Below are 12726 nucleotides of genomic sequence, written 5' to 3' on the forward strand. Positions count from 1 at the left end.
CGAGCAGGGCCCTCTTACCTTTATGTCTGTCTGTTACTATTAAGTGTGGTTCTATTAATGTTATTTCCATTTGTAAAGCGCAACGGAATATGCTGCACTATATAAGAAACTGTTATTAATAATAATAATAATAATAATAATAATTTATACTAATATCCATTCCATTGCATCCAAAATTGTAATTACCTAGCTATGACAACAAAAAAAACAGGCAAAGAACCTTCCTCCCTGTTCCATAACACAGTACAAAAGCGATGAGCTTGTGGAAAGCAATACTAATGTCTTTCAGGTTTTGATGAGATATTGCAATATTCTGTTCTCTGACAAAGGAAACATTTTGGGAGTGTCCTTAAGGCTTCAGTAGAATATTAACAGGGTTATTAGTTGTCATGACAAATTATTGCACTTTACATTATCTCATAGATTTTGATCATCTAGCTGTGTGACTTTAATGACCACATCACCATAAAACCAGAGACCACAGTGAGCTCTACCGCTAAAGGATTACATTACATTGGACCAACTCGCCCAGCACTGACCTAGTTGCTGAGGGTTCAAAATCTTTCATTTGGAAAAGTTCTTTTACTGTCTTCAGTCATGTGTTCCGGGGGCTGTGCGAAGTGCTTGGGCATCACCTTGATCCCCTTAGCTATACTGTGTGTTCTGGCAAATATCTTACTGTTTTTCCCAGGTGGAAAGGTAGCAAGCAGCACTGGTCACATTTCGGATGAAGTCTTTTACCTTGGGGGACTCGCAGGGTCTGGAGTTCTGGTGAGTGCATCATTTACTTGTGTGTTTGAATTAAAAATGTAGTTTTCGGGTGGCTTAAGGTTCCAAAGTGGAGTCTCCAATAAGGGCTAACATAACTGATGGGGGGAGCGCTCCGGTAAATCGGGTAAACAGTTTACCGTAAACTATCTAAGGCCAAATTCACTGAGCATGTATGAGATGCCATACCAAAATAAAACTATGTGCTATGGGGATAAATCTAAATGGTTATTGGGACCAGTGCAGTCTCTGGTCCAAGGGTCATGTGTAAGGCTTTGTCTGACCTGCTGTCTGTCCTCAAACACTCAGTGAATAGTAATTAATATCTATAGATCACTTTGCTATTGCTAAATATTAAGCTATAGCCAACTTAGGTTGTATATACTGTACACTATAACTAGTAGTTGGCACCACTAGAAAACATTTTTTTAACAAGGCAATGCGGTATCTATCATAAAGGGAATGATTTAGTAATATTATGAAATTTCCCCCATTAATTATCATTTCTTATCGCCACATATTGCTGCAATAAGAAACAATTTTAGTGTATCATTTATCAACATTCCCTTGCCCGGATACGGGCTTCGATTATAGCCTGTCTTGTCCATGTGTCAGCAATACCCGGCACGCGTGCCAAATGCAACAAACGGAACATGTTGAAGATTCGGAAGATTTATCAGCTTGGACCAATGTTCCAGATTTAAAATTAGCCTTCAATTAAAAGAGCAATTATTCAGTTACAGATAGTAAAAAATACCAATAAGCCTCAAATTGATATAACTATAAGGTTAGATGGTGTATTGGTCTTGCTGGAAATGTTTTTAACTGATTTTTGCTGCAAATGTTCTTGATCTTATTGAAACAGCAGGGATCTACTTATTGAGATTTCGATGTTTGCAGCGTTGCAAAAAGCTGTTTCATGTCATAGGTGGAGCTCTGTGCACACATTATTCTTGTAATGTGCACACACAAAATTCACAGTCCCGAGTCTTTATCTCATGTTATTGTTATTTAGTCCTATTTGAAAAAGCAAAAAGTTCAACCTACTGTAATTTAATAATTGAATGTCCCTAAAATTATATTAGGCAGCTGAAGTTTTTACTCTTTCTACCATGTGCATGTTAAGTTGGGCTTGTAATCCCTCATAAGTAGTCCAAGATTGGTTTTACTATGACAGTTCCCAGAAGTGAAATGTGCGCATTCATGTATGTGCTATATGGGTAAATAAAATAGGCATATTTTGTTATTCAAGTTCCTTGTGTCCTATTTTTGCCCTTCCATTTACTAAGGAGTGGCAACAAAGGCCTCATTAAAGTGAGGCGCAAATCCATCCAAACAGTTCAAATTTGCACCTGGATAAACCATGTCACAATGCAAGGGGTCTAGCTTCTTTTGTCACTGTGCACAGTTTCATTATGGTCAGATCATTTTTCAGTTTGGGCTATAGAAATAACCTAAAGAATATCATAGATGACAGGTAGACAGGTCCAATTTATCTTTTTAGTCAGGGAGTGGAGGTAAGACTATTATTATTATTATTATTATTATTATTATTATTATTATTATTAAAGTCTTTCTTTGCTGGGCATACACTATACAATTATCTGTCCAATCCGGCTGGTTGGAATGAAAATCTGGTAGTGCATGGGAGCAAATGACAATTGACAATTTAGCACAAACACTGGAAAACTGGTCATTCAGAAAAATTGGTTTAAACTAGAGATGTGCGCTGACCACCGTGTTTTTGGTTTTGGTTTTGGATCTGGAACTCCCCTGATTTTGGATCTGGATTGGTTTTACCAAAACCTCACCTCTGTGTTTTGTTTTCGTGTTTTGGTTTTGGATCTGGATTTTTTCTTAAAAAAAATAAAAAAAAAACAGCTAAAATCACATAAAATGGGCCTTTTTTGGTCCTACAGTATTAATAACCTCAATAACATTAATTTCCACTCGTTTCCAGTCAATTTTGACCACCTCACAGCTCACAATATTGATTTTATTATCTAGTTAAAGGGCCAAAAGGTTGCATCCAGCTTGCTGGCTCAAAACTGATTGATATAATTATTAATAGAGTTGAGGACTGTGCAAAGATGATGGTTGGGATAACCTTGATGATTGAAGAATTGATAGTTGATACTAGTTGGTGCAGCCCCTGGCTGTAAAATTGATAATAAATACATTTAAAAACAATTCATTGGTGCAGCCTCGGGCTGAATAATCAATAATAAAAATAAATTAATTGGTGCAGCTCCTTGCTGTAAACTTGATAATAAATTAATTAAAAAATAAATCATTGGTTCCTAAACCAACCATAACATTAATTTAAAATGTCAGGCAGCAATGCCCCAACCAGCACATAATGGAATGGAAAAAGGTGCAAGATGGAATAGTCCTTTGGCCCTCCCACCCACCCTTATGTTGTATACGAAACAGGACATTCACAATTTAACAAACCAATCATTTCAGCGACATGGACTGCCAATTGTGGCTGAAATGATTGGTTTGCTTGGACCCGCATAAAACAAGCTGCAATGTGCATTGGACATGGAAATGAAAATTATCCCATACACAAACTGACCTTACATTACAAGTTGTCCTCGTCCTCGTCCTCGTCAACCCCATCAGTGTGTACATCCTCTTCTACACACAATATTAATTCATCCCCACTGGAATCCACCATAGGCGCCTCGGTAATTTTTTTATGTAATTGTTGGTAGAGGTCTTCCTCATGGAATTTGTAATTCATTTTAATGAACATCATCTTTTCCACATTTTGAGGAAGTAACCTCCTACACCGATCACTGACAAGGTCGCCAGCTGCACTGAAAACTCTTTCGGAGTACACACTGGAGGGTGGGCAATTTAAATAATGCAAAGCTAGTTTGTGTATGGGCCTCCAAATTGCCTCTTTTTCCTGCTAGTACTGAAAGGGACTGTCTGACATGCCTATTAGGATGTTATCTCTGAAATAGTCATCCACCATTCTGTGAATGGAGACCATATCACACATAGTCACGGTAGAAGACATGTCACTGTAGGCAATTCTCTCAGGCCCGACCAGATGTTATTTTTTGGTGAATGATCTGCATGACCAGCAGGCATTCTGTAAGGAACATTTTGTTTTTTCCTGGCAGCTGCAGAAACTGAAGGAGATGATGGCATTTCACATGCAGCTGCAGCTGACAATTTTTTTACTAACAGCTCTTTGCATAGTTTTAGATTTCGGTCTGTTGGAAAAAAAACTCACAAGGTAGGACTTAAACCTAGGATCCAGAATGGTCGCTAAAATATATTTTTCAGATTTCAATAGATTGACGACTCTTGGATCCTGGTAAAGTGAATCAAGGGCTTGATCCAACATACCTTGCGCAATCACTCCATTTCATTTCCTCCTTTAGTTTCTCCAGTTGTTTTTGCAAAAGTATGATGAGGGGAATGACCTGACTCAAGCTGGCAGTGTCTGAACTTCACGTGTGGCAAGTTCAAAGGGTTTGAGAACCTTGCACAACATGGAAATTATTTTCCACTGCACTTGAGTAAGGTGCATTCCCCGTCCACGGCCTATGTCATAGGCCGTTGTATAGCCCTGGATGGCCTTTTGCTGTTCCTCCATCCGCTGAAGCATATAGAGGGTAGAATTCCACTGAGTTACTACCTCTTGCTTCAGATGATGGAAGGACAAATTTAACTGTACCTGCTAGTCATTCAATCTTCGACAAGCGGTCGCCGAATGTCTAAAATGTCTGGATATTTTGCAGGCCACCAAGAGCATCTCCTACACGCCCCTGTCATTTTTAAAAAAATGTTGCACCACCAAATTAATTGTGTGAGCAAAACTTGGGACGTGTTTGAATTTGCCCACATGTAATGCTCTCACAATATTGGTGGCATTGTCCGAAATCACAAATCCGAGGAGAGTCCAAGTGGGGTAAACCATTTAGCAATGATTTCCCTGAGTTTTTCTAAGGTTCTCAGCGGTATGCCTCTTAGTGAAACCAGTTATACAAAGAGTAGCCTGCCTCTGTATCAGCTGTCTTTTGGTAGATGTTTCTGCTGCTGTTGCTGTTGTAGGCAATACACCTACCCAGTGGGCTGTCACAGTCATGTAATCCTTAGTTTGCCTTGTCCCACTTGTCCACATATCAGTGGTCAAGTGGATAGTGGGTACAACAGCATTTCTGAGGACATTAATAAGGGTTTTTTTTAATGTCCTTGTACAGACTTGGAATTGCTGTTCTAGCAAAGTGGAATCTAGAAGGGATTTGGTAGCGAGGACACAGAACATCAATTAACTGTTGAAAACCCACTGCAGTAATGGCGGATAGTGGATGCACATCTAATACCAGAATAGCTGTTATGGCATCAGTAATCCGCTGTGCAAATTTGTGATTGCTGTCATACTTGTTTGCCCTTGCAAACGATTGTTTTACAGTTAATTGTTTTTTGGAGGATACACTACAAGTTGTCTTTCTCCTGGTCCCCTTCTGGGATGAAGATCCACTCACAGCAATAGCAGCAGCACCAGGCATAGTCATCGAATATCCTTCTGAGGAATCACAGATAGGAAAGGAATCAATCATGCTTTGAATAACAACATTGGATGCAGCAGGACTACTCCCGATGACGACCTACACTTTGATATTTGATGAATGCGTTCTAAGTTATGTAACAAGGAGGAGGTTCCTAGGTGGTGTAGGTCGCTCCCTCTACTCACTCTTGCTTGGCAACGGTTACATATGGCTTGACAACTGTTGTCCGGATTGGGTCTGAAATAATTCTACACGTGAGAAGTGGATTTTTTTGTTTTTTGCCCCGGCATGACAACAATGGGCTTTGGCTTTTTCAATCCATGGGCAACAGCTGTTGCCTTACTTACACAAAGGACATCCTTTTAATGGTACCACCACCACTACTACTACAAGCAGAAGGGCTATCAGAATCAGAACCAGCAGTCATCATAAATAAAGGCCAAGGCCTTATCCTTTCCTTTTTTTTTAATCTAAAGGCAATTTCCCTTTCAATATTTTTTTCTTAACTTCAGTATAATTAGCTTTACCATATAGATGGCATGACTTAAGCCCTGGGGCATGGGCCTTCATAGAGGACGAGGAAGTTGATGGCCTTGCACTGCTGGCGGCAGCTACAACATGTGGTTCTTGGCCTTGCTCTGCTGTCATGTGACAGCCCTCCATATTTTCTGCGGTGTTGAAGCAGTGTCACAAGCACCAATAGTGTAGCCAAGGTGCGGTTACAAAATTCACACACGTAAATAAATAAAATAAAATAAATGAAATTAAATAAATTGACAATATATATATATTTTTTTTCAGGTCCAGAGCTTGGGCCCAGAGCACAGATTGATGATGACTGGAGTCAGGCAGCACTAGGTTGCGTTGCTGACTTGCTGTAACTTGTGCGGTTAAGCCTAACACGCACACAAATATTAGACAAAAAAGACAATTTATTTTGATTTTTTTCAGGTCCAGAACTTGGGCCCAGAGCACAGATTGATGACGACTGGAGTCAGTCAGCACTAGGTGGCAACTTGCATTGCTGGCTGTATCTTGTGCGGCTAAGCCTAACACGCACACACACACACAGACAAATTTTAGACAAAAAAAGACAATTTATTTTTATTTTTTTTCAGGTCCAGAACTTGGGCCCAGAGCACAGATTGATGACGACTGGAGTTGGGCTGTACTAGGTTGCAATTTGCATTGCTTGCTGTATCTTGTGCGGCTAAGCCTATTACGCACACACACACACACAGACAAATATTACACAAAAAAAGACAATTTATTTTTATTTTTTTGCAGGTCCAGAATTTGGGCACAGAGCACCGATTGATGACGACTGGAGCTGGGCAGCACTAGGTTGCATTGCTGTATCTTGTGTGGCTAAGCCTAACACGCACACACACACATAAGATAAATTGACAATATATATTTTTATTTTTTTGGGACGGTCCAGAACTTGGGCCCAGAGCACAGATTGATGTTGACTGGAGTTTGGCAGCACTAGATAGCGTTGCTGTATCTTGTATGGCTAAGCCTAACACGCACACACTTACACAGAAGATAAATTGACAATATATATTTCTATTTTTTTTTGACGGTCCAGAACTTAGGCCCAGATGGACGCAGCAGACAGCACAGCACCGGCCCAGATGGATCAGCACCAGCGCAGATGGATACAGCAGAGAGCACAGCACCTGCCCAGAATGGATCAGCACAAGCCCAGGATACAGCAGACAGTACAGCACCAGACAGAACAGCACCAGCCCAAATGGATCAGCACCAGCCCAAATGGATGCAGCAGATAGCACAGCACCAGCCCAGATGGATCAGCAACAGCCCAGATGAACACAGCAGACAGCACAGCACCAACCCAGAATGGATCAGCACCAGCCCAGGACACAGCAGACAGCACAGCACCAGCACCTCTCCCACCCCTACACTACCCACCCTACCTGTTCAGTCTACACAGATGGAGTGAAATGGCATCCGCCGCATGGTCCCTTTATACTACATAGATCATAGAGACGAAAGCTAGCGAGCCACGAGATTTCGTCTCTATTGTTTTGCTTCGGCTTGAGATCTGGGGCCGGCGGAGGAACCGAGCACACGTTTGATTCTCACCCCAGATCTCAAAATTCGGGTGGGTTCGGATCTCTGAGATCCGAACCCGCTCATCTCTAGTTAAAACAAACAAATTTATTCAATTTGAATAATAATTTTTGCCAATTTTCCAGTATTTAGGACCCTATGGTAGAATTTCTTTTGCTTCCATACATTATCAGGTTTACATTCCAGCCAGTCAGATTGGACAGATGTCTGGTAATTATATAGTGTATGCACAGCATTTGAGTTCCAATCCTACTTTCCTGTTCCGACTTGCCCATGTGTACAAGAGCATAGGTTTAAAACAATTTCCTGGATCATCAAGAGGAGGATCCATAGCAAAGTGGGCAAATAATGCAGTGGACAGCTTTTCTGCTTCCCAGCATTAAGTCATAGGTTCAATGCCAACCAGGGTCCTGTGTGTAGTATGTATGCTCTCCCCCTGTTTGCGGGTATTCAAGCTCTGAAAATTACTACATTAAAGTGCACATTTTAATTATGGATTGGGTATGAAATCCCAGCAGTCAGGATGCCTGCTGTCAAAATGCCAACAGCGGCATCCCGATACTGGGAATCCTGACAGGGGTCGGGTAAGTATGTTAATCCTCACTTCTTCTGCCCCTAACCCTAAACTTCTCTTCTTGTACTCTAATCCTAACCCTCCCCACCCCGCACCCTAACCCTCCCCGTTAGTGCCTAAACCAAACCCCCCCTTGGTGCCTAAACCTAACTCTCTCCCTTAGTGCCTAACCCCCCCAGTGGCGCCTAACCCTAACCCCCACCAGTGATGTCTAACCCTAACCCCCACAGAGGAGCCTAACCCTAACCTTCCCCCGAAGACCAAAGCCTAACTTTAACCCCCCCCATGGTGCCTAAAGCTAACCCTCCCCCCCACCCCCCATGGCTAACAGCTAAGTTCTCGACAGAAGGCATCCCGATCGAGCTACCTTCGATCGGGATGCCGTCTGTCGGTTTTCTGGTGTCAGTCTGTGGGCTGGCGTCAGGATTTAGCCGTCTATGTTAAATCCCGAGTTGGGATTCCGACGCTGGGATTTCAACAGATGGCATCCTGGCCGTCTGTATTTTAACTGCATCCCTTAATTATATTTTCAATGATAAGTAAACAGAGATGTGCGTGTCTGAATTTCTGAAATCAGAACACACCTGAATTTAGGGGTTCAGAGTAGAACTGGGTCATGGTTCGGATTCACTTTTGTGACCCGGTTCAAACCGAGTCCTGGTTCAGATCTGTTGCTGGTTCGGAACTCAGATTTAAAAAACGAACTTGGGTTTTGGATTTGGATATTTTCCCTGTTTTTATTGATTTCTATCAATTTTTTATTAGATTTTTATCCATATCCAAAACCAAAACACTCGAGGGTAGTTTTGCAAAACCAAAAGCGAAACACAAAGATAAATCCAGATCCAAAACTAAAACACGGGAGTCAGCGCACATCTCTAGCTTATACAGTACAGGTTGAGTCTCCCATATCCAAATATTCCGAAATACGGAATATTCCGAAATACAGAATATTTTTAGCATGACTGAGAAAGTGAAACCTTTGCTTTCTTATGGTTCAATGTACACAAACTTTGTTTGATGCACAAAATTATTAAAAATATAGTATAAAATGACCTTCAGGCTGTGTGTATAAGGTGTATATAAAACATAAATGCATTCAGTGTTTAAATTTGGGTCCCATTCCCAAGATATTTCATTATTTTATGCAAATATTCCAAAATACGGAATATTCCGATATTCAAAATACCCCTGGTCCCAAGCATTTTGGATATTGGAGACTCAACCTGTACAATCTAACTAGACACATACTTAAATCTATAGGAGTCATTTGTGTGCATAACAAAGGTGTTCACATGTCAGTGTTAAGGAAAATTCTGAGTGAGACCATCATTCTGTTAACACAATAAGCGGTCAGTCATTTTTCAAGTGTGCCGCAGCGAAACACATATAGGGACTCTAACTGTATGGTATATGATGGATAACCCTGATTAATGATATCTGGGATACTGAGCACTTTCATTTGAGCTTTGTGTTTTCTCACTTAAGCTCAATGATTATTGAAACTTCTTGTAAATGGAGCTGCCATACTCTTAAACATATATTAGTATACAACCATAAATAGTGTCTATAAAATCAAGTTGTGGCTTATAGTAATTGATGAATCTGGTTCTCTGGGCTTCACCAGTTGTTTTCTGCCGGCTCGGAAAGAATAATCAACACACAGCAAAGGGTGGTTGTTATATTCTCTGATGTGTATTCATTTCAGTTACAATTTTATAGCACTCTGGTAACAGTTGAAAAAAGTCTATTAACACCCACCTACTAGATTTTCTGCCTACCAATAAGATAAGCAGGATGCAGAAAGTTACAGAAAGCTACAGTACATTCAGTATTGTTCTTGGATGTGCCTGGCATTGGAATGTGCACGCAGTTCTATCCTTGAGATAGTTTCTCAGAAATAGCTAGCAAGTAAGTGAGTCTGTCAACATTTCTAAACAGTTATTGTCTCTTGCACGTCATGTAGCTGACAAAGATATAGGTTTATGAATAACATTTAGCACAAACTGGTACAAGATGGCTGCTGATAATACAAGATGGCAGCCAAACATACAGAACTTAGGGGTCTATTTACTAAGCAGTGTTAGGAGAAGTGAAAAGTGAAGAGTGAAAAGTGATAAGGTGCCAGCCAATCAGCTCCTAACTGCCATCTCACAGGCTGTGTTTGGAAAAGGACAGTTGGGAGCTGATTGGCTGGTACCTTATCACTTTTCACTCTTCACTTTTCACTTCTTCTAACACTGCTTAGTAAATAGACCCCATAATGTTAACTCTATCAATCCCTTCTTTTATTCATTAACCTAACCTTTCCCTCAACTGCCTAACTAGGGTCAAGTCCTTAAGCTATCCTAAGAACAGATACGTACATGAGACCCCTGCTGCAGATCCCATATGTAAGATCCCCCCCATTGAAGGAGGTGTGACCTATCCTCCGTACATGCAAGTTTCGTCCCTAAAACTAGTTAGTCTAATGTCCAGATGATGTTTCATCACTCAGAGAGTCAACAATTGTTCTGCATTGTCCGCATGTCCTTCCATTTTCTTGTGCAATGTTCCTTCCGCAAATGCTACATGTGTCCCGTAGATCGTCTACTGTATGGAAGTAGATGTGTTGTTCACCCAAATCACCATGTATGCCAGCGAACATGAGGTTGTTAGGTCCAGATTTCCTAGGAGAGCAACAATTAAGTGTGAGTAATTTCTTAATCAGCAAAATGACAATCTTTCTAACAATATAAATGATTACAAGCAAAGCTAAGCCTCTAACAATAAGTGAAAGAATTCCTGATATCCAGCCACCAAATCCTTTGAACCAATTGGCTGGATTTAACCAGGAGAACCATCCGTTACCATCAAGATCATATTCTCGGTCATTATGTGCTTTTCTAAACTGATCTTTCAGTTCCTTGATTTTCTTCATATGTTCATGTATAGGGTCAGAAAAGTTGTCAGCTATATAGTTACAAAAGGCCGATCCCACTATTTGACACATGCCACCCTGAGCAGCAGTGAGACAGTCTAGGACCAGACTAAACTGTCCCATGATCTTTACTTTGAATTGTAGTTCATTAGTGATTATATCAAGCACATCAAATATTTATCGGTAACATTATCAAACAATTTAGCTAAAGCTTCTATATTGTGAGCGTTCTTTATACTCAGTCCAGTTATTGTCAAAGCTAAACCCATCTTTTTATACCATGGTACATATACTAAATCATGGGCATGAGCTTTATTTACTACAAGATCTTTCCTTACTCGATGATTAGCTGGGCTATTCGTTATGTCAATGGTGTTCATTATCCATGAAGCTGGACTTAGTCTTGCTAAGGTGCAACTGGCTTATCCTCCTAAAGGTAGAAATTTATATGCTTTATAACCACACACAAAATAGAGAGAGGGAGGAAGTGTCAACTGCCCCAACCAAATGACCTCTGCTGTCAGATACAGAAGTAACTGTGCTTCTCTTGGCATATAAATGTACATATACCTCCTCTGGGCTTGTACAGTTACAATTCTGTGCATTATCACAGTCTGTAATATTGACACGATTGTTAAGTTAAGTCACCCACTAGGGTGATCCTTCCAATGTCAATGAGGGATATGTGTTGCCAGTACTGTTACGACGTTGAAGTGTAGCAATAAAGGTAAGGTTTGTTCCTTCTATAATCTGGCCTAATGGTCCCTTGTATACCTGGGCATATATTTGTGTGTTATTTACCCAAACTAACCGTGTAGTCTCTTTGTAACGAGGTGCTTCCCTGACAGCCTTCCACCAGGGTGGCTTTAGCCATCCAACTATAACAAGATTCAGGGCACTTCGGTTATAGACATCCTTGGTTCTGGGTAACAATACAACCTTGGATTGTTTTACCAAATACTTCTGGGAGAGCTGTTTATTTTCCTCCCAGGAGTCAGGGACTGCTACATAGGATATAGTCTTTGAGGATATGGGAGAGTGGGTACACACCCAACAGTTAGTGGAATTGGCAAATTGTGGCACAATGTGATGCATGTAAATGAATTTGTTATCCCATGCCTCATTCAGCTGATGGTGGAGTTCCCTCTTCTCTCTGGATGTACTACTCTTTGTACTATGACCTGGTCAGTGCTTGTGATAAAAGCCTCAAAGCTGAAAGCTATAATAAAAATTATAACAAAAGCAAAGCTAAGTATGCATCCCCTTTTGTCTGGCTTGGGGCCTAGCAACATATATCTATTCATTATCTAAAATTACTCCAACTCCCCTTGGGTGAAGATCTTGCAGTGGTAAGCATGAATCCAGGTGTTTTTTCCTTGTAGTTTGAGGTGGTTGTTGTCAGCAGGACATGATATGGACCCTCAAAGCGTGGTTCTGGAAATTTCCTGACATGCTTTCTGACGACCACCCAGTCACCTGGTTGGAAATTTGTGAGTACCTGTATCGAAATTAGGGTCTGCAATAGAAGAGAACACCTGACCATGTATTTCAGTTAGTTGTCAATGTAACTGTTTTACATATCCTAATAAATCACCATGCAAATGCTGCAACTGCTGGGGAAAATAACATCCTAGCCTGTGTGCAGATCCAGACAGTATTTCATAGGGGGTAACCCTGTATCCTTCCTGGGTGTGTTTCTGACTGAATGCAGAGCTATTGGCAGACATGAAACCCACAGCAAATTAGTCTCTGCCATTATATTTTGTATTTTTAACTTTAAAGTGTAGTTCAGACGTTCCACACACCCGGAACTCTGTGACCTGTGGGGGGTGTGAAGA

General features: G+C 40.8%; 1 protein-coding gene across 1 annotated transcript in view; it reads left to right on the plus strand.

Annotated features, from left to right (window-relative positions):
- Nucleotides 1–597: 597 nt before the first annotated feature.
- Nucleotides 598–12726, plus strand: part of LOC148524218 (transmembrane 4 L6 family member 4-like) — a 33217-nt gene continuing 21088 nt past the window's right edge. Inside the window, exon 1 of the mRNA XM_088472096.1 lies at nucleotides 598–771. Coding sequence (XP_088328222.1) covers nucleotides 598–771 — 174 coding nt within the window. The remainder of the gene's footprint in view (nucleotides 772–12726) is intronic.

The sequence above is a fragment of the Taudactylus pleione genome, unplaced genomic scaffold (genome assembly GCF_031769625.1).
Source record: "Taudactylus pleione unplaced genomic scaffold, aTauple2 ptg000120l, whole genome shotgun sequence".
Taxonomy (NCBI): Eukaryota; Metazoa; Chordata; class Amphibia; order Anura; family Myobatrachidae; genus Taudactylus; species Taudactylus pleione.